The sequence below is a fragment of the Oncorhynchus keta genome, chromosome 10 (assembly GCF_023373465.1).
Source record: "Oncorhynchus keta strain PuntledgeMale-10-30-2019 chromosome 10, Oket_V2, whole genome shotgun sequence".
NCBI classification, from domain to species: Eukaryota; Metazoa; Chordata; class Actinopteri; order Salmoniformes; family Salmonidae; genus Oncorhynchus; species Oncorhynchus keta.
In genome coordinates, this window is record NC_068430.1 from 66,306,572 (window position 1) to 66,326,572 (window position 20,001).

The 20,001-nt window shown below is 40.3% G+C and overlaps 2 protein-coding genes across 2 annotated transcripts in view; one reads left to right on the forward strand and one right to left on the reverse strand.

Annotated features, from left to right (window-relative positions):
* Positions 1–1,559: 1,559 nt before the first annotated feature.
* Positions 1,560–13,924, forward strand: LOC118389255 (tensin-4-like). The gene is made up of 13 exons (XM_035779136.1): positions 1,560–1,698; positions 5,244–5,513; positions 7,448–7,799; positions 8,016–8,350; positions 8,484–8,567; positions 8,820–8,951; positions 9,475–9,567; positions 10,141–10,218; positions 10,380–10,436; positions 12,290–12,461; positions 12,574–12,642; positions 12,803–12,829; positions 12,957–13,924. The coding sequence occupies exons 2-13, from the start codon at positions 5,255–5,257 to the stop codon at positions 13,087–13,089; spliced, it is 1,791 nt and encodes a 596-aa protein (XP_035635029.1). The 5' UTR covers positions 1,560–1,698; positions 5,244–5,254; the 3' UTR covers positions 13,090–13,924.
* Positions 13,925–14,135: 211 nt separating this feature from the next.
* Positions 14,136–20,001, reverse strand: part of LOC118389256 (keratin, type I cytoskeletal 18-A-like) — a 36,303-nt gene continuing 30,437 nt past the window's right edge. Inside the window, exon 10 of the mRNA XM_035779139.2 lies at positions 14,136–16,227. Coding sequence (XP_035635032.1) covers positions 15,996–16,227 — 232 coding nt within the window. The 3' untranslated portion in view covers positions 14,136–15,995. The remainder of the gene's footprint in view (positions 16,228–20,001) is intronic.

The window sequence follows — 20,001 nt, forward strand, 5'->3', positions numbered from 1 at the left end:
GAGAAATATTAAAACAACACATTTTTCATAACCTGTAAGTAGGTAGGACTGGGGTCTGAACCACTAGTTTGGTGCTTCTGCTCTTTTCAATTACCTGAAGGGAAATTAATATACGGTCTATACTTGGCATGTATTTTTCTCACTTATGGGTGGCACAAATTGCGATACAGGGGAGGGGAATGGGCAGGGTATATGCAAATTAAACACTGCAGTGTTTACTATAGTAAAAAAAGGATTGTTTTTGTGGACTGTAGTGTTTTTACTGACATTGCTGTAGTATTTACTACAGTGCTTCTTTTGCAGTTAATACTGTAGTATTTACTATATACTACAACATTCTATATTAAGTACTACACATGATCGAGGGATTCTACAGTGTGGTATAGTATTCTACAGCAGCGGTAGACAACCCTGGTCCTGGAGGGCCACAGGCACTTCATGTTTTTGGTTTAACTGACCTGGAAGACCAGGTGTGTTGAATTTAGGCAGTCACTGAACTGATTAACAGTATACTGCAGTCTACTATAGAATTATATAGTAAGTACTGTAGTATTCCATAGTAAACTGTAGTATTTTTTCATGTGGGAACCCTACGTCTAGGCTATTTGACATGTTAGATTTCAACCAATTTACAGTACCTTGCTTCAATATGGGTCTTTGAAGCCCATAACACTTTATTTGCATAGTCTGTGGAGCATCTACAGATGGACTGTCAGTAACATTTCAGCTAACTATCTACTGACCTTAACCCTTACCCTAACATTATCCCTTACCTAACCTTTCTTTTAAACCTACCCTTAACCGTAATCTTAGCAAGCAGTTGCTTATCAAAAGATAGTTTATTGATAGTATGACCATCTGCAGAGCATCTACAGATGGACTATCCAAATAAAGAGTGACCTTGAAGGCTTCCACAGGACAAAAAGAACATCACACGGTTAATAAATGGTTAATAAATGGTTTGCATTCAAACTAGGGGGTTACAGAGGAGGTTAGCACAAGTCAGACATACAAACCCTGGGAGTTCAGTTCCCCAGAAAAGCAATTGACTCGGTTCCCCAGAAATGCAAATGACAATAGGCTATTGTTTGTAAGAAAGGGTTTATCCTTCCTTTCTGAAAGTTACCTAATACTCCTTTCTAACAACTGTAATAGTGATAAGATAAGCTTTTATTGATTCCACAGCATTTTGTTTTACAGATGCTAAAAGACATGGAGATCAATTGTAAGTTTTATAGAACATTTATTGGCTTTCAACATAAAATGTAAAGCTTATGGAAGTTGTCCAATTTACAGTAAAAAAAATACAGTAAAAGACATGGGTTATACTCGTGCCCTCTTCACGAATGTGTTCTCTAGAACACTACCCATCCTTTAAATTTCACTCATTCTAGTTACAGATCTGTAAAATCCACTTAGAAAATTCTAAATCTCCACGAATTATATTCCTCGTGATAATTAATAATTCCTGTTTCTGCCTCAAATTAATATCCTACAACTGATGACATCATCAGACCTAACCCAGAATATTAGAGCTGCAAGCAAGGGCGTGTGAAACAGTCGGCTGACTGGATGACAGTAGGAGGAGTTGGGAGCTATCAATAAAAGCATTCTACTCTTGGATTAATTTACTTTGAAACCTCAGGGATATAGACAACCCCTTTCCTTACACATCGAGGACAAGACAACAACAAAAAGGTAAGATACCTCAACTATATTTCAGTATCCAAAATCTCATACGTGACGGAGGTAGATTAAGAATGTATTTAATTAGAATATGTATACTATGTTTACTTATACTTCTGCTGTTACACTTTGGAGAAAAAAATAGATTTATGCAAACAAATATCATAAAACATTAGTACTGTATTCATCACGGATAGATAATTGTGCCTTTCCAAATGTTAGGGTTGTGATTTTTCAGTAATAGACTTATATCTATTATTCCCATAAGTATATTGTGGTGAAGGTGGGTCAGGACCTCATGCACACGATACCTGCATCACATAGAGATTGGACGTCCTTCGCAGGGTCGCAATCTAATGCTACAACCTCATGCTACTGCAACTACAGTATGTTTTGCCCCCAAGGCTGATAGAACGATGTTGAAGTGTGTCACATAACAGTGAGCCTCAGGCATCAACTTTCCTCACTCTGTCTGGAATGTGGAAATAGTAGGCTACTGTACACTACAGCAACACTACAGGGGGTCTTTATAGGGCCTCCCGAGCGCACAATTGGACCAGCATCGTCCGGGTTAGGGAAGGGTTTGGCTGGGGTAACCCGTCATTGTAAATAAGAATTTGTTCTTAACTGATTTGCATAGTTAAATAAAGGATAAATAAAAAATAAAATAGGAAGCAGTTCTTAGAAGTAACATCTGCACATCTTTTGATTGCTGTAAATACCTGTGGTAAATCAGGATAGAAAATGTATGGTCTCTGATTGCTGTAAATACCTGTGGTAAATCAGGATAGAAAATGTATGGTCTCTGATTGCTGTAAATACCTGTGGTAAATCAGGATAGAAAATGTATGGTCTCTGATTGCTGTAAATACCTGTGGTAAATCAGGATAGAAAATGTATGGTCTCTGATTGCTGTAAATACCTGTGGTAAATCAGGATAGAAAATGTATGGTCTCTGATTGCTGTAAATACCTGTGGTAAATCAGGATAGAAAATGTATGGTCTCTGATTGCTGTAAATACCTGTGGTAAATCAGGATAGAAAATGTATGGTCTCTGATTGCTGTAAATACCTGTGGTAAATCAGGATAGAAAATGTATGGTCTCTGATTGCTGTAAATACCTGTGGTAAATCAGGATAGAAAATGTATGGTCTCTGATTGCTGTAAATACCCGTGGTAAATCAGGATAGAAAATGTATGGTCTCTGATTGCTGTATCAGCAATGGAAGTGTTGGGGGGACAACAAGGGTTGTGTTGTCATGGCGACTCCCTCTGGCCCTGTGACTCACTGGGAGCCTTGCCCTGTCTGAGACGAGGGGGTAGAGTCCTTCTCCCTCTTACACACTCCACACCCTTCCTCTGACTGCTTCCTTTATCCCCTCAACTATCACTGTACGCAAACCGTTCACTTTCTCAAGAGATTGCGTCATACTTCTAGGTCAAATATGTCACTTTCAAAATTACTATGGCCCTTACCTGTACTTTTGCATGTGTGGTGCTGTGAAGTTAACCACAGTATTGGTAAGCAACTGGTAGACAGAAAACCTGAAGAGAAGGATATGAGTATTTGTTCATCGCCAGTAGCTGTTAAGCCAACAGTAAACAGGTCTCATATAATTAAATATTACTCATATTTAGATGCCGCTCCTTTCACTGGGTTCACAAAGAGTTGACCTTTGTTGACAATACTATCAACAATACAATGAAAGTTTGTGGAAGGTTCATATAGTTCACGGGACAGCTGCAGGTCTATTGAGACTGGGAAAGGCTGGGTGGAGTTCACACAATGTGGAAGAGTGATATTTCAACTTAATTCACTCAAGATAACATTGTGTCACGATAACAATGTGTGTGAATCCAATGAAAAAGCAATATGGTGTGAATCATAAAACGAACGAGTAAATCATCTACAATATCTGAACTTTTAGCACTGAGCCTTCTACTTGGGTTCTGTTGAATTGCAATGCCATTTAACTGACAGCTTTTTCTTAGTAGGCAACTCTGGTTGAAATTACATTCCTTACAATAAGACCGGTTTAATAACTTGTCCCCGGTGGGAAACTAAACATTTTTATCTGTAATGGAGATTTGTATACATACATGTACATTTGAGCAAAGTGTAAATATAACTTGTACAGTAGCAACGGTCAAGAGTAGGGTATTTAGGTCAGTTTGGACACAGTGTAATAACTTCCATTCATCCCATTGACACACCAATGTTAGTGATCTCACCTATAATCACCTATAATCAAATCAAAGTTTAATATGGGACGTGGGAACGAATCCAAATAACAACTCAAAAAGCGCTGTTACAGTAATCCAAATTCAATCTATATGTACAGTACCAGTCAAACGTTTGGACACACCTACTCATTCCAGGGGTTGCTTTATTGGTACTATTTTCTACATTGTAGAACAATAGTGAAGACATCAAAACTATGAAATAACCAAAAACAGTGTTAAACAAATCCAAATATATGTTTTATTAGTAGCCACCGTTTGCCTTGATGACAGCCTTGCACACTCTTGGCATTCTATCAACCAGCTTCATGAGGTAGTCACCTGGAATGCATTTCAATTAACAGGTGTGCCTTGTTAAAAGTTCATTTGTGGAATTTCTTTCCTTCTTAATGCGTTTGAACCAATCAGTTGTGTTGTGACAAGGTAGGGGTGTATACAGAAGATAGCCCTATTTGGTAATTGACCAAATCCATATTATTGCAAGAACAGCTCAAATAAGCAAAGAGAAGCGACAATCCATCATTACTTTAAGACATGAAGGTCAGTCAATGCGGAACATTTCAAAAACTTTGAAAGTTTCTTCAATTGCAGCTGCAAAACCCATCAAGCACTATGATGAAACTGGCTCTCATGAGGACTGCCACGGGAAAGGAAGACCCATATTTTGCTCTGCTGCAGAGGATAAGTTCATTAGACATAACTGCACCTCAGATTGCAGCCCAAATAAATGTTTCAAAGGGTTAAAGTAACAGACACATCTCAACATCAACTGTTCAGAGGAGACTGCGTGAATCATGCCTTCATGATTCAATTGCTGCAAAGAACCCATTACTAAAGAACATCAATAAGAAGAAGAGACTTGCTTGGGCCAATTGAGATGGTTTGGGATGAGTTGGACCGCAGAGTGAAGGAAAAGCAGCCAAGAAGTGCTCAGCATATGTAGGAACTCCTTCAAGACTGTAGGAAAAGCATTCCAGCTGAAGCTGGTTGAGAGAATGCCAAGTGTGCAAAGCTGTCATCAAAGAAAAGGGTGGCTACTTTGAAGAAACTAAAATATAAAATACATTTGACATGTTATTGGTTACTACATGATTCTATGTGTGTTATTTCATAGTTTTGATGTCTTCACTATTACTCTACAATGTAGAAAATAGTAAAAAAAAATAAAGAAAAACCCTTGAATGAGTAGGTGTGTCCAAACTTTTGACTGGTACTGTATATGCATCGGATTAATTTACACAAGCTATACTAAGAGCGATATTTACAGCAGTAGATGTATTAGAGTGAGTTAATCCTACTGGTGTGTCTGTTTCAGATATTTACGTGATGCCTATAGCTGGAGCCATGTCCCACATAATACCCAATCACATTCTGAGGGTGGGTCAGAGTACCTGCCTGGACTCTGCTCATGAGGCGGCTCTGGGGTGCAGTCCGAGCGCCATGATGGACCCCAACGGGAGTTGCAGTGAACAGGATGACCTGGACATCTCACTAAATAACTTGAACCAGCTCATTCTGGAACTGGACCCCACGTTTGAGCCCATCCACTTCAACAAGAGGTCCCAGTCCAGCAGCCTCCACACAGGTAGGACAATGAGTGAGAGGGCATATAAAGCCCAATATTTATTCATAGCTGTAATATAGGCCTATTTATTTTATTTCAGTACCTGCTCACATGCTTTATTTCAACTGTAGTTTATCTACATATTTTTTTTATTTATTTATATTTCTATGTAGACCTGTCAGGAGGCCTACGCCTACTGAATTACTTCCGGTCATTCAATTCAACAGTTTTGAACATAGTAAAATGTCAAACTTAGTCAATGAAGGAGTTTAGACCTAGGGTACTTTTCCGTCGTAAAACATGGCTCGAAACATCTGCAGTTACGTTGGCTGGAGACCAAGCCTAAGAACCTTGAATAACAACTTCCATTGTGCCCCATTCATGTGCCCATGGCCCGGGGCTATGCAAAAATCCACCCATAATTTCACATCAGTTTAATGTTACAAAATAGAGTACATTTGTCTGAGGTTACTGCCCAGACAAAAAAAACACACCACACCCAGAACATCTGAGGCAGACACACAGTGGTGCTTTAAATACAGTCAACCTTTAACAGTCACTGTCTGAACAACTGAAAAACAGAAGTGAGCACAATTCCATATATAGAAGTATTCATTCTTAAACAACCAAAGAACAAATGGCGTGGGATGTACTGAATGAGGTTACAGTAATTGTGATGGATATAGTTACTGGTACTACCTACTCATCAATGGATCTCCCCCTTAGTACCTGTCACCGATTCACGTTAACTCTCGTCACTACATAACAGTGGCCCGCCTGTCTCACTCACCCTGACCACAGGACACCTCACCTCAGTGTCATGGGGCAACAGACTCATATATTTCAATAGGTTCCCGCCGTTACTGACAGGCGGGTAGATCATACAGTCAGACAGAATTTTTGGGGGGACAAGTTCAAACTTATCCGGGGAAATTATCCAGGGCAAAGTACTGCATTCTCACCCTCACAGCAGGAACGCAGTGTTTGCTTGATGTATTTGAAAAGGGAGGGTTGGGACTCATTTGAACAAGTAAAAGCCTGCATGATTTGGAGGAATTTCAACCTTCTGTCTTTAGCCTCCCAGGAAAACACTTGTGTGGTATACACTGAGTATACAAAAAATTATGAACACCTGCTCTTTCCGTGACATAGACTGACCAGGTGAATCCAGATGAAAGCTATGATCCCTTATTGATGTCACTGGTTAAGAATGGTCCACCATCCAAAGGACATCCAGCCAACTTGACACAATTGTGGGAAGCATTGGAGTCAACATGGGCCAGCATCCCTGTGGAACGCTTTAATTGCCTTGTAGTCCATGCCCCGACGAATTAAGACTGTTCTGTGGGCAACTCAACATTAGGAAGGCGCTCTAAATGTTGGTATACTCAGTGTAGCATTGACATAAAGCCACACCCATCTAATACAGACACACAGCCATAGAAGGGAAAGGAATGGGATGTATGAGTGAGTACACGTACGAGATTAAATGAGTCTCCACAATCTGCTCTGACTGTAGAGTATGTGGGTCTTAAAAAGGCAATACATTTTTTTATCTGTAACGACACGCAATGGATATGATTTTTGATCATAAGAAGACTATTTCAACACTTCTCATTCATATTATGGGGAAGGAACGTTTAAGACCTCCAATTTTAAATGTGTGTGATCACTTCTCGTAAGTGACTGTATGTTAGAAACACAAGGAGAACAAATCCCACGAATTGTGGGACTTACTGCTCTCCGAAAAGGGAAGTTCAGTTAATTAACTGGTTAAGCCACTGAACATTCCTTTCTCTCGCTTCTCTTGGAGGTTCTTCCTCTCTCCTCTCAGATAACACAACATTAACGTTATAAGAAATTGCATAGACCTATTCGATTTTCCATTCCCTTTATCTAGTCGATATTTAGCACCATTTGCCCCAACTTCCTCTGGCGTTCTCCCTCCTCTCCAGATGACTTCTCTCCAGATGAAGACGTCTCCAACTGTGTGCTGGTCCCCAGAGGCTGTTCTCCAAGGCACATCTCCACCTCCGTCTCCCCCTCCTGCAGCATTCCCATCCCACCGTCCTCTGCTTCTGTCTCCAGGTGCAGCCCCCAAGGCTCCCTGGTGTTCTCTGATGCCTCCTCTCGCCCCCCACTGCCGTGTGGAAGTGTCGTCCGCCGGCGGCTGCCCTCGACGCAGGGAGGCGATGTGGGCATGTGTTCATCCCCGGTTACCCTGCGCATGTCACAGTCTCACAGGAACAGTGCCGTCTCGATGCTCTCCACGTCGCCCGGCTCAGAAACCAGTTACATGATGGGCAGGTCAGACCCCTTCACACTCTGTTAATACATGCTTTTGGAAATTACTTTAATATCTTAGTTTTATGCAAAGATTATGGCAAGTTACACCAGTCTTGACTCCATAGAGCAGCACTAACTGGTGTTGTCACAGCTTGACACTTGAAAGTTCTACCAATCCCATGTCTGGACTCAACAGTGCCGTAAACATCTTCTCTTCAACTCATCTCTCTTCCACAGCTATCAGTCATTGCTCAGTGACAGTGAAAGTGACAGCCCCGAGTCTCTCCTCCTCTACCGCACATCCAGCTCCTTCAGCGACGTGTCCAGGTCCTCGACCAGGCCGTTCACCAACAAGCCTTTGCCGACCGGCCCATCACCACTCGGCCACTTCCAGGGGATCCACAGCAGCCCTGCCTCCCTGGCCGGTTCACTGACAGACATCCCTGTGGTGTTGGTCAACGGAGCTCCAGAGCGGGAGCTCAGCCCCCAGTCACCTCCAGAGGCAATGGTCCCAGACGTAAAGATCAAGCAGAGGCCCAGCTCCAGGCCATCCTCGCCATCTCCCTCTCACTGTGAGTCCTGATGATGAAGATCCTCGTTAATCTGTTTAAAATCTAAAATCTCTGTCCAGTGCCCTCTACTGGGAAAAGGTTTGTGCGTATTCAATAATAAAATAATGTGCATTTTATTTTCATGGTCACTTAGCTTTCCAAGGCAATCAGCACTCGATGAAGTTTGTCATGGACACTTCTCAGTTCTGGTTCCGCCCACACATCAACAGAGTTCAGGGTAAGCATTTTGGGAAGAAATGGAGAGCCAATATATTTGGCCACAACTGTATGTACGTTGTTGCATTTGATGTCCTATTTTAAGTTAAAGATGCAAAGCAAATGTATGTTTAAATAGAAAACTAAAACTTATCTTAGACTAAAATGAATGATTTAATTAATACTCGGTCTACAACAGTGACAAACAATGGTGACTCTATGGGGATACCCCTGCACTGTCTGATCTGTATCTGTGGTACCTGTGTGATTGTAGCTGAGGCCATAGTGATAGATAAGGAGCCGGGGACCTTCGTGGTGAGAGACAGCACATCCTTCAGAGGCTCCTTCGGGCTGGCTATGAAGGTGGACCAGGTGCCCATCAATATATCCCCTACTGGCCAACCAGGTAAACAATCCTGAAGTCTTTCTCCCCATTCAACACTGCTGCTCAGAATAACCACACACACACACACACACCACATTACACAGTCCTATAAACAGAGTATACACAACTAAACCACACGATCAATACCAATGTGTCTTGAAAAGACCTGATAGGACTTACCTAACTCTCTCTGCTGCTGACTTGAGTGGGCATGTCTGTCTGTGTTTATCCTGAAATCTGTGGTGCAACCGGAGGCTGCTCATTACTCATAATATCTACCTCTGTGGCAGTGCAAACACCCCATAGCATTTAATTACCAGAATGTTATTATAGTGTTTAAATCCTGGCTTCTTATATCAACAGTAACTATTATCAATATTATACTATTATCACAACACCACATCATCAACAATACCAGTCACAGTAGAATCAAAGGCATCTGTCCGTATGTTATGTCCTATCTCATATCAGATTCATGTACAGTAAATACTATACTGCATATCTGCCTTGTCTCTTTTCCTGACTCTTGGCTTCTTTATTGTAGCGGAAGGCAGCTCAGAGCTCGTGAGGCACTTTCTCATTGAATCGTCGGCCAAGGGCGTCCGTATCAAGGGCTCCTCACAGGAACCATACTTTGGTAAGAAGTAGGCTACGTCAACTTTGTTTATTCATAGTGTAACAATCTATCAATCCCATACTTCTTTGTTTACCATGAATGAACAATCTGTCAATCTTGACAAAAGGCCCACACCCTGGTTTAGGAGAAGCATGAATCACAAGACTTGAGTCAGCTATGTCTGGTCGGTGTCCTGAAAATTGGGAGGCAGAAGGATGGAGCTGTTTGCTTTTCAGGGCTTTGAGAGATGTGAGCTTCTATCCTATGTCCTGTAAGAAAGAAAGTAGATCAGATTTATATTGGCTGTATCACAACTCAGACAATCACACTATAGAAAAACAAAAAACAAAGTTGAGTCTGATTGTGATAATCTATGTAGCTCTCAAACACATTTGTGATGTTGAGGTTGCTTTGTTGTTGCCTTGGGTCTTCAAGGCTACTCTGATGCATGGATGTAATACCATGACTCAGAAAGATCACCCATGCCCTCTTGTGGCCATTCCTTGAAACAACATAACTACTTTATCATTTGATTTGTATATTCAACCACTTTTAGTTAAAACAACTGGACTGTTTTTTTTTATCCCCTTGCAGGTAGTCTGTCTGCCCTGGTCTTCCAACACACCATCACTGCATATGCCCTACCCTGCAAACTTCTGCTCCAGTCACATGGTATGCTATAATAATTTAACAAATAGCCTAAATCTATTAGGCAATAAGCCACAGATGTTTACATAAATTGTATGATGATCTGAATAATTGCATATTACACATATAAGGCAACCTTTTTATTTATAAACCATGCAATTAAATAGTATCTGTTTGGTCTACAGATCTGAATAAGGAGGGAACAACTGACAGGTCAGCACCAGAAGACAAGACAAAGACTGGTGAGAATTGTGCCCCCAACATTCATCATTAGGTTATCTAGTTGTGGTATCAATTTGCCAATCAGCTAGGTAGTTTTATATTATTCTGTCTCTAAAGACAGAATGATAGGCCTTAATGGTGACTGGCTAAAGAAATAGTCCAAGCTAGCTAGCTATAGTAGCCAGCGTTTTATTGTAATATTAGCTAATTATCTGTTATTAATGGCTTACCTGGGCAAAATGGCCCTTACAAAAAAATATTGCAGTTTTGAAACTGCAGTAAAAGAACAATAAATACAGTTGACTGTGGTGTTTTGGAAGAAATAATTGCAGCATACTGCAATCTTTTTCCATATAGGGTAAACATTTCTGCATTGGTTGCAACTTGTTACAGTTCAACTAAGTTATTTCCCCCGTAATATACTTTAGGAACATATTTAAATGTTTACAATGTTAGCGAACGGCATCTTCAGGTAAACCGTGCAGATTCCCTAAAATACAGCCCCGACTTTGGTGTAGTAGGTTAGGATAATTTAAGCAGAAGGTTAAGGGTTCGCGAAAATGATTTCTAAAAAGTCACTTGAATCGAAGGAGCATGTTTTTAGGGATTCCCAAGCCGTGCATGCCAATTAAGCTCACAGGTGAGATGACCATCTGACCTCTCGCGACTCTGGATCATCGCAGTATGCTTGATACAGCCAGAAATGTGGATATCATCACATTTATTTATAAAGCCCTTCTTACATCACCTGATATCTCAAAGTGCTGTACAGAAACCCAGCCTAAAACCCCAAACAGCAAGCAAAGCAGGTGTAGAAGCACGATATTGACGAAATACCTATGTCTACTGCTCAACAATGGATTCGTTGTCCACAGAGCGGAATGGCGTGCTGTCAAGTTCCCACCTAATCCTCTATTTGGATTGGTGGATACACTTAGTTATTTAAAAACTATTTTGAATACTCGATGAGGGTTATTGACGTCAACCGCCTGTGTTTAATGGAGAGTGAGATTCTATGCTCGCCTCAATATGCATAGACCGTCTCGAATTTCAACAGGGACAACTCTATAAAGTGTTCTCAAAGTTGCCAGGATGTCACGTGAATCACACTTAAATCAGTACACTCGTAACAACCTAAACAGGTCTCGAACCCTCGACCTTTGAGCCCGATGTCCGGCGCGCTATCGACTGTGCAGCAAAAGGATGCTCGTTACACCTCCTTTCAAAGAGCGCGTCCTCGCGCTAGTTTGCGACTCTACGTCTTACGCGCTCACCGGCCAAGCACACGCACTGTCGTAGATGCAAGGTCCGATCCCACTTCTGACACCAGTGTAATGAAACAGGCAGGGAGCAGGTCTCGAACCCTCGACCTTTGAGCCCAAGGTCCAGCGCGCTATCAACTGTGCCGCAAAAGCATTCTCGTGCGGCAGAGTCGATTTCCACGCGTATAAACCCAGGGTCGTTACATTCTATTTCGTTACATTATATTTGATCAAATAAGCCTCAAGTATCAAAATAGCAATTCATGTTTATCTTGACTAAATTCAACACTCTCATTGCCTCTCATACAAAAACTCACCACCTGCTTATTAATTAAGAATCTGCTTAACGTGGACAGATTTTATACAATGTTGCAACATTTTGCATTAAATAATTTATGCTACATTATAAACAGTCACAGTAGGCTACATTGCACACCGCATTTGTACTCCTTATAATATTTAGGAAATTACTGGTAAGTGTCGAAATCTGCAGTGCACTGTAGTGGTTGTCCTCCTGTCCTACATGCCGCAGTAGACAGCTGTGATAAAACGCATCACACTGGTTTCTCTTCTCTCAAATTAACGAATTATCTTTCTTGTCTTCTCCCTAGCTTGCAATTTCCTCTACCTGAGTGCAATCCCCACTGAGATGTTGACAGGGCCATGCGCTGTACAAAAGGCTGTGTCCTCCACCTTCACGATGGACCAGGGCACCATCACACCCACCATAGTCAACCTGAAGGTGTCACCCAAAGGTGTCACTTTGACAGACATCCAGAGAAAGTAAGAAACATATATTTTCTGAATGACATTTTCTTTTGATCGAATTATGGTAATGACTTCTAAGACCTTTCTTGATTAAGTGAAACCTGATGAATGTGTGTGTTCCCATTAGACTCTTCTTCAGACGTCATTACCCTGCACACCTGCTCAGCTACAGTGGTGAAGATCCAGACAAGAGACTGTGAGTTGATTCTTTCAAAAGCTTGTTTTTAAGGGCCCTGGGTTTTTCCTGGTAAGGTCTTGGCCTACAAATCAGAAATGAAGTCCACTTGAATGGACTGTATCCCTATCCATTTTTAAACATAGTTTTAATCTCTAATTTACCCCTTTTATTTTCACAGGTGGCACAAGAGTTCCAAACCAGCAAGGTAATTAATGTTCTTCATTATTAGATCGCTTCAGCATGCATATGCCCATATTATAATAGGTATGATTTTGTGAAGGAAAGCTAACAACAATGTCGGCAAATATCCAATTTTGATTACCCCCCTCCAGGATATTTGGTATCGTGGCAAAAGGCACTGAAGCGGGTATGGAGAATGTGTGCCACGTCTTCGCAGAATACGACCCTCTTCAGCCCTGTAATCCGACCATTGAGTTGACACAGGGCATCATTTTCAAACCATAACATCACTCTGTCCAGTTTGGGAAGGTGAGATAAGACAATATCACCAGACTGAATGCCGGAAACCCTTGAAGTCACTTCCGTCACCGAGGGCGCCCAGAGCCAGACCTGATACAGATACTCTGATGTGTCATAAAGACACGCAACAGGGATTCCTGTAGCATGTTGCAGATCTGATGACCCACTGAGGCCAAAAAGCTTTATTTCCACCGAAGCTAATACTGTGGTGTCCGTTCATAAAAATGTGGTACCCCAATGAATTTCATACAAGGTAGGAAGATACTGTAGATTTCAAAATCGATAGGTCATAGATGTTGCAAGTTATAACATTGTATAGTTTGGATGGAAAGGGTTCCACAAAGTACACTGCTGATGAACTGTAGATCAGTACCTTATTTAATAGTCACCCTCTGGTTATGTTGGAGGGGACAGTTGAGCTATCTTAATTTCTACAGGAAACTGTGCTATAAATCTGTAGTAGTTATCATAACGGGGTTGAAAAGCACTAGAGGTTCATTAGATAAGTAGAGATTCAAATTCTAACTTGATATCCATGTGTCACTGCATTTTGGCACAACTCTCCCATTTACACCAATGCATGAGAAAATGCGATTTATGGGCATGCAAGTTAGAATTCGGCCCTAATATGGGTAATTTGATTATGTATAGCCTATTGCTATGCTTCATGACAGAATTATATTTTTCCTGCACTAACTTTATCATATCTATTTTCTCAGATGTTGTATATTCTTGTGTATTAAATACAAAACGTATCTATTTCATATTTTGTCATATTTATTTGATATTTAGGATAGTAATAAACTTAAAGTGAGAAGAGTGTTTGTGTCTTGTCCCGTAATGGATCTTTAATATCCCTGCAGGCTGCACCCATACCCCAAAAACATACCTGCCAAATACATTAAATATTCCGGAAATACATTGAATAATCGGACTCTGGAAATACATCTGAAAAATTCGCAGCATTTGTACAAAACCCATGACTAGAGAAATATACTATTCTATATTGATTTAAAAAAAACAACTGAAGACAGCGTTTTTGGTGTTTTATTTAAATGAATACATTGTTAGATAAAAGCATAATTATTCATTCTAAAGAGCTCCAAAAACGAAAAGAAAATTTAGTCCCAAGTACTCCACGAAGCAGAGCAAATCAAGCGCATGAAGAACTGCATAGAACATTGTTTTTAACATTTGTACACAGGAGGGACCCAACTGCAATGCACAATGGTATTATTTTCGCGTAATATATTTGGTGCCAACTCAAAAAGATAGCATCAAAATAAAATAAAGATATTGTCATATAGAGCGTAATCAGTCATATAGATATTATGCATACGACACAACAATACCAAAAATAAAGCATTCAGGATACTGTAGAGCAACTATTTACAAATACCGGTCCCTGCTGGCTAAACCAGGGTATATCTCTGCGATACAAGTGGCAGGGTTAGATTAGAACAGGGCTCTACCGTCCTGTAGGTTTTAGCGCCTATCCTATTCTAGCGCACCTGATTCTAATAATTATCTGGTTGATAAACTGAATCAGGTTAGTTACAACTGGGGTTGAAACGAAAACCTACAGGAGGGTTGCTCTCCAGGAAGAAGCCTCACTGCAATTTCGGGTCACAGTGAGCAGTGTGGGGGAAATAAATAGCTTCTTCTTTTTTTTACTGTACATTTCTATCTTTGTTGCTTTGTTTTGATTGTGGCCATATTGTCCATATATAGATAATATATAGACTACAGTTAACTTACAGCATTATAAGGAAAAAGCTGTTTTCAGCCGTAGGCGAACTCTCAGTGCTGGGTTGATCCATGACAGCATAGCAAAACCATTAGCATTTTACACACAGCAGATTGAGAAGAAAATAACCACCCTTAAATAGCCCACAGTAGAATGCCACATACAACTCTGATGGTTCCGCCTTTTTCCATGTTTATATTTTTCACCACCTGTATAAATTGTTAGTTGTTACTGAGGGATGGTTGGATTATACATTTGTTAAATGTGGTGACAACAGTGAGTATTATATACTGGTATGATGTATTATTGACCACAGGGGAAATCTCTTGAGCATGGCATGTTTTCACATTTGTCTTGATGGCAAAATCACAAGTAGGCAATATGACTTTCTACTTTTATACATGATTGAGAAATGCTGATATATCAAATTAATGACATTCACTTTTCTGAATCACACATTAACCCCTCATGTATGTGGTTTTGTGTGGATGTCACCAGGATGGTTTGGTCATGGAGGTTGCAAAATGGCTGCTGGTAATGCTGATGTCACAATGATGATTGTGGGTGATAGTGGAGTTGCAGGAACTTTGATGACATGACAATACCACTCGGGTCAATGGCTAGGTTCAAAATATACAGGTTAATACAAGAGGATTCTAATGAAGCAATAAGGCCCGAGGAGGTGTGGTGTATGGCCAATATACCACAAATCCTGAGGTGCCTTATTTATATTATAAACTGGTTGCCAACATAATTAGAGCAGTAAAAACAAATGTTTTGTCATAGCCGTGGTGTATGGTCTGATATACCACAGCTGTCAGCCAATCAGCATTCAGGTCTTGAACCACCCAGTTTATAATATTTCATAACTCTTTGCCATTCATAAAACCAGCATTGCTAGTTAGCAATGGCGCTAATAGTTATTAATGGAGCTGGTCGGTCACATATTTTCGAAAGCTTCCGCATGGAATTACTTCATTGTCTTAACCTTCCCATCTTCAACCTAGTTCAATGGGAAGCAATGCTGATCTCATGGTGATATCACAGTCAAGGTTAGGGATGCTGTTGCCAGATCACAACATTTATGAGGGAGTCAATTCAATGATGATATCACCTATCAATGATAGGTATACTGTTGCCTCGACTATACTGTTGCCTCGACATTTGCCGCGATGGTGGGGATACTGCGGGACCTCTTCATCACCAGGCGGACCTCCACGTCAGGCAGGCTGTCCTGCTTGGTCTGGGCGCAGCCCTCATCCGCCGCCGCCATGTGCAGGTCGAATCGTAGCGACACCGACTTCTTCCGCAGCTTGGGGTTCCCCTTGAAAAAGGAGCCCTCCCACTGCTTAATCACCTTGTCGATCCTGTCTGTCCTGGAGGGGTGGAAACAATGGGCTAGGTTTTAAAATGCAATAGATGCTAGACTACAACTAGAAATGTAAACTACATGTATAGAAACAATCAAACAGACAATACTGGTGTTGTGAATTGTACCCTGGCCATAGTAAACCTGGGGTAAATTGTAATATGGTATCTCTAACTGATGACTAGTCCTATATGATTGTATGGGTGGGTCTTTTATAGGTATAAGTCAGAGAACCCTTCCCAAACACACACAAGGATTGTACATGCCTCGTTAACAATTAATTGTGATAATTATCTAATTCAGAGTCAAGGAAAGTTTACGAGATGACACCTTTAGTAAAACAACTGGGCGACGATGACTAAATATTTACGTGGCCATTCCCATCCCGGTTGGTACGGTGTGTGCTTTTAACTCCTGATGTGTGCACAAATAATTTAGGAATGACAGACGCCGCTCCCACATGGGAGACGCCGGTGTCTCCACATCTAATGGAGCTCATTAAGGAATGTCTCTCAATGAGAAAGATTCCCAACAACCCCCAGACCGAGAGCTCATGCCAAATTTATGCCACATTTCGCAACTGAATAAACTGCTGTTAATCACTCCTGGTTTAGGCATGCAGAGGTACTTCCCTGTGGGTGGGTGTGACTATTGGTGTCATCATTAGTCTAACAAAGACAATACACAGGGAAAGGTGGTTCATGTGAAAGATGCATTCAGCTGCTACCTAAAGTGGTAACACTTTGTCCTGAAGTATATTTAGAATACCTCATTTGACAGTTTGTAAACATATCCCATAATTGTCTCTTGAATAACATCATAAGTAAAGCATCCCTGCTCCCTTCATTGTAATTGACACTTTCTGGCACTAAGGCACGATTACTTTTCACACTGACTGAAGCAGGCGTGGTGGTGACATTGGTTCAAAGATCACGATTAATAGGTCTGATTAGGGATGTGGTGATGACGAAATTTTGCCCGCCGCTGATTGTCAACCAAATAACTGCGGGTCTCACGGTAATTGACCATTAATTAACACAAACACATTTTGCATCTGCTGGCTTCCACACTGATGCAGACCTTTGGAACGTCTACATTTTAAAATGTCTAATAAGTCCATGTAATATAGCCTACAACTTAGCAATAAATCCATTCTTTATTTTAGACAGGTATAAAGAAACATGATATGAAGATTTATTTGGTCTATTTCACAAGAACAGAATAGCAAACTCTGAGTTGACCTTATGTTAGGTCCTGATCTGGCTTTGCCATATATGGGCTACACTAGTTCATTTAGCAGACAAGACTTGTTTAGAATTCCGTGGCATTATTTTATAGTATTTTATAGTCTGAAGAATACAATGGAACAAAGCTAAATAAAATGTAAATGATATTTTCTCCAAACAATTTGAGGGAGTGTGCACATGCAGCTATTCTGTGTTGAGCGGTTAACAAAGAAATATGTACTCTTATATGCTTGATTTAGAGTTATTAATGTAAATTGAGTTGTTCTACAAACGTTGGGCTATTTGTTTGGATTTGTAATGCATTGTGGCATGACGTCACTCTAATGATGATTTGAAAAAAGTTGCTTGAAAGGCATGAACTCTGTTTTTTTTGCACAGGCTGTACACACTTCATCAGTCTCTCATTCAATTCGAAGCACTTCATAATGCCTAAAATGTCCCGGTGGCATCCCCTTTGTGTGACTGTAATGCACTCTTAAGAAATCCATGCTTTTTGTGACTGTTGTGCCCTTGGGCTAAATATAAGAATTACAATTCCCTTCTCCCTAAGTGCTGCGTGCTCCGAAGCACTTCTCACTCACATGGCTCTCATTCACATAATCAGGTTTTTTTCACAGGCTACAAGTGAAGACAGACACATCGGGCACGCAACTGCACACGTCCTTATCCAATTCCAAGGAGTATATTGAAGATATTGGATGAATTGTCCACATTTACTTTTTGTCAGTCAACAAGATGAGTAGAACTAACAACAAGCAAAAGCACTAGCCTATGTCAATCTACTATCCCCCATTGTACAAAAGTTGACCTATTCTATTCTGTGCAAGAAATAAATATTCCAAACATAGTCTGGGACAGTTGTGGGATGTGATTCCAAAATTAATGCAACCACTAGCATCAAAAAAACGTTTTTACATAATGAGGCTGACGCAACAGATCATAAGGTTTAGCTTAAAATTAGGCTGTTTATTCACATTATAAGCACAGCAATGCACACATGGCAGTAGGCTATAAGCACGAATGTTCCATTAGCGGGAAAACACCATTATCAAAAGTGACCGCAAATGAGATTATGCATGTAATGCTTTTATTATTAATGTGCATTTTTATGATGAAAAGGATCTTCCCAAAACTTGAAACTCACTCACTGCTTATGTATGCCAGTTAGGCTCTACACCCCTTGTAAAGTGGATTAATGTGCTTCATTTTAAGAAATCATTTCGCCACTTTAGTTTTGATACAAATCGTATCAAAATATAGGCCTATGGGCATGGCTACATGATGAAAAAAAGACGTTGTTTCTTGCCTTACGCTAGGCATCATTCACAAGTGATGATATATAATTCACAAGTGATATGCTAATATTGTCACCGATCAGACTATTCTTGATTTAATCTTGTCTTTCCATATACTAAATAATATACAATACCGTTCAAAAGTTTGGGGTCACGTAGAAAAGTCCTTGTTTTGTAAAGAAAAACACATTTTCGTCCATTAAAATAACATCAAATTGATCAGAAATACAGTGTAGACATTGTTAATGTTGTAAATGACTATTGTAGCTGGAAACGGCTGATTTTTAATGGAATATCTACATAGGCCATACAGAGGCCCATTATCAGCAAGCTTCACTCCTATGTTTCAATGCCTCGTTGTGTTAGCTAATCCAAGTTTATAGTTTTAAAAGGCTAAAGGCAGAGTTACAAAGAAAAAGCCATATCTCAGACTGGCCAATAGAAAGTAAAGATTAAGATGGGAAAAAGAATACAGACACTGGTCAGAGGAACTCTGCCTCTTCACTATTGACGTTGAGACTGGTGTTTTGCGGGAACTATTTAATGAAGCTGTCAGTTGAGGACTTGTGAGACGTCTGTTTCTTAGAATATACACTCTAATATACTGTTCCTCTTGCTCATTTGTGCACCTGGGCATCCCACTCCTCTTTCTATTCTGGTTAGGGCCAGTTTGCTCTGTTCTGTGAAGGGAGTAGTACACAGCGTTGTACGAGATCTTCAGTTTCTTGGCAATTTCTCGCATGGAATAGCCTTCATTTCTCAAAACAAGAATAGACTGACGAGTTTCAGAAGAAAGTTATTTGTTTCTGGACATTTTGAGCCTGTAATCGAACCCACAAATGCTGATGCTCAAGATACTCAACTAGTCTAAAGGCCAGTTTTATTGCTTCTTTAATCAGACAACAGTTTTCAGCTGTGCTAACATAATTGCAAAAGGGTTTTCTAATGATCAGTTAGCCTTTTTAGAATGCTAAACTTGGATTAGGTAACACAACGTGCCATTTGAACAAAGGAGTGATGGCTGCTGATAATGGGCCTCTGTACACCGATGTAGATATTCCAAAACAAAACTGCCGTTTCCAGCTACAATAGTCATTTACAACATTGACAATGTCTACACTGTATTTCTGATCAATTTGATGATATTTTAATGGGCAACAAAATGTGCTTTTCTTTCAAAAACATGGATATTTCTAAGTGACCCCAAACTTTTGAATTCTATTATTTTTTTTTCAGAAT

Coding starts and splice junctions, on each gene's coding strand:
- LOC118389255 (XM_035779136.1), top strand. CDS start 5,255: ATGCCTATAGCTGGAGCCATGTCCCACATAATACCCAATCACATTCTG. Junction 8,351..8,483: donor CTCGCCATCTCCCTCTCACT/GTGAGTCCTGAT, acceptor ATGGTCACTTAG/CTTTCCAAGGCAATCAGCAC. Junction 10,437..12,289: donor AGAAGACAAGACAAAGACTG/GTGAGAATTGTG, acceptor TCTTCTCCCTAG/CTTGCAATTTCCTCTACCTG.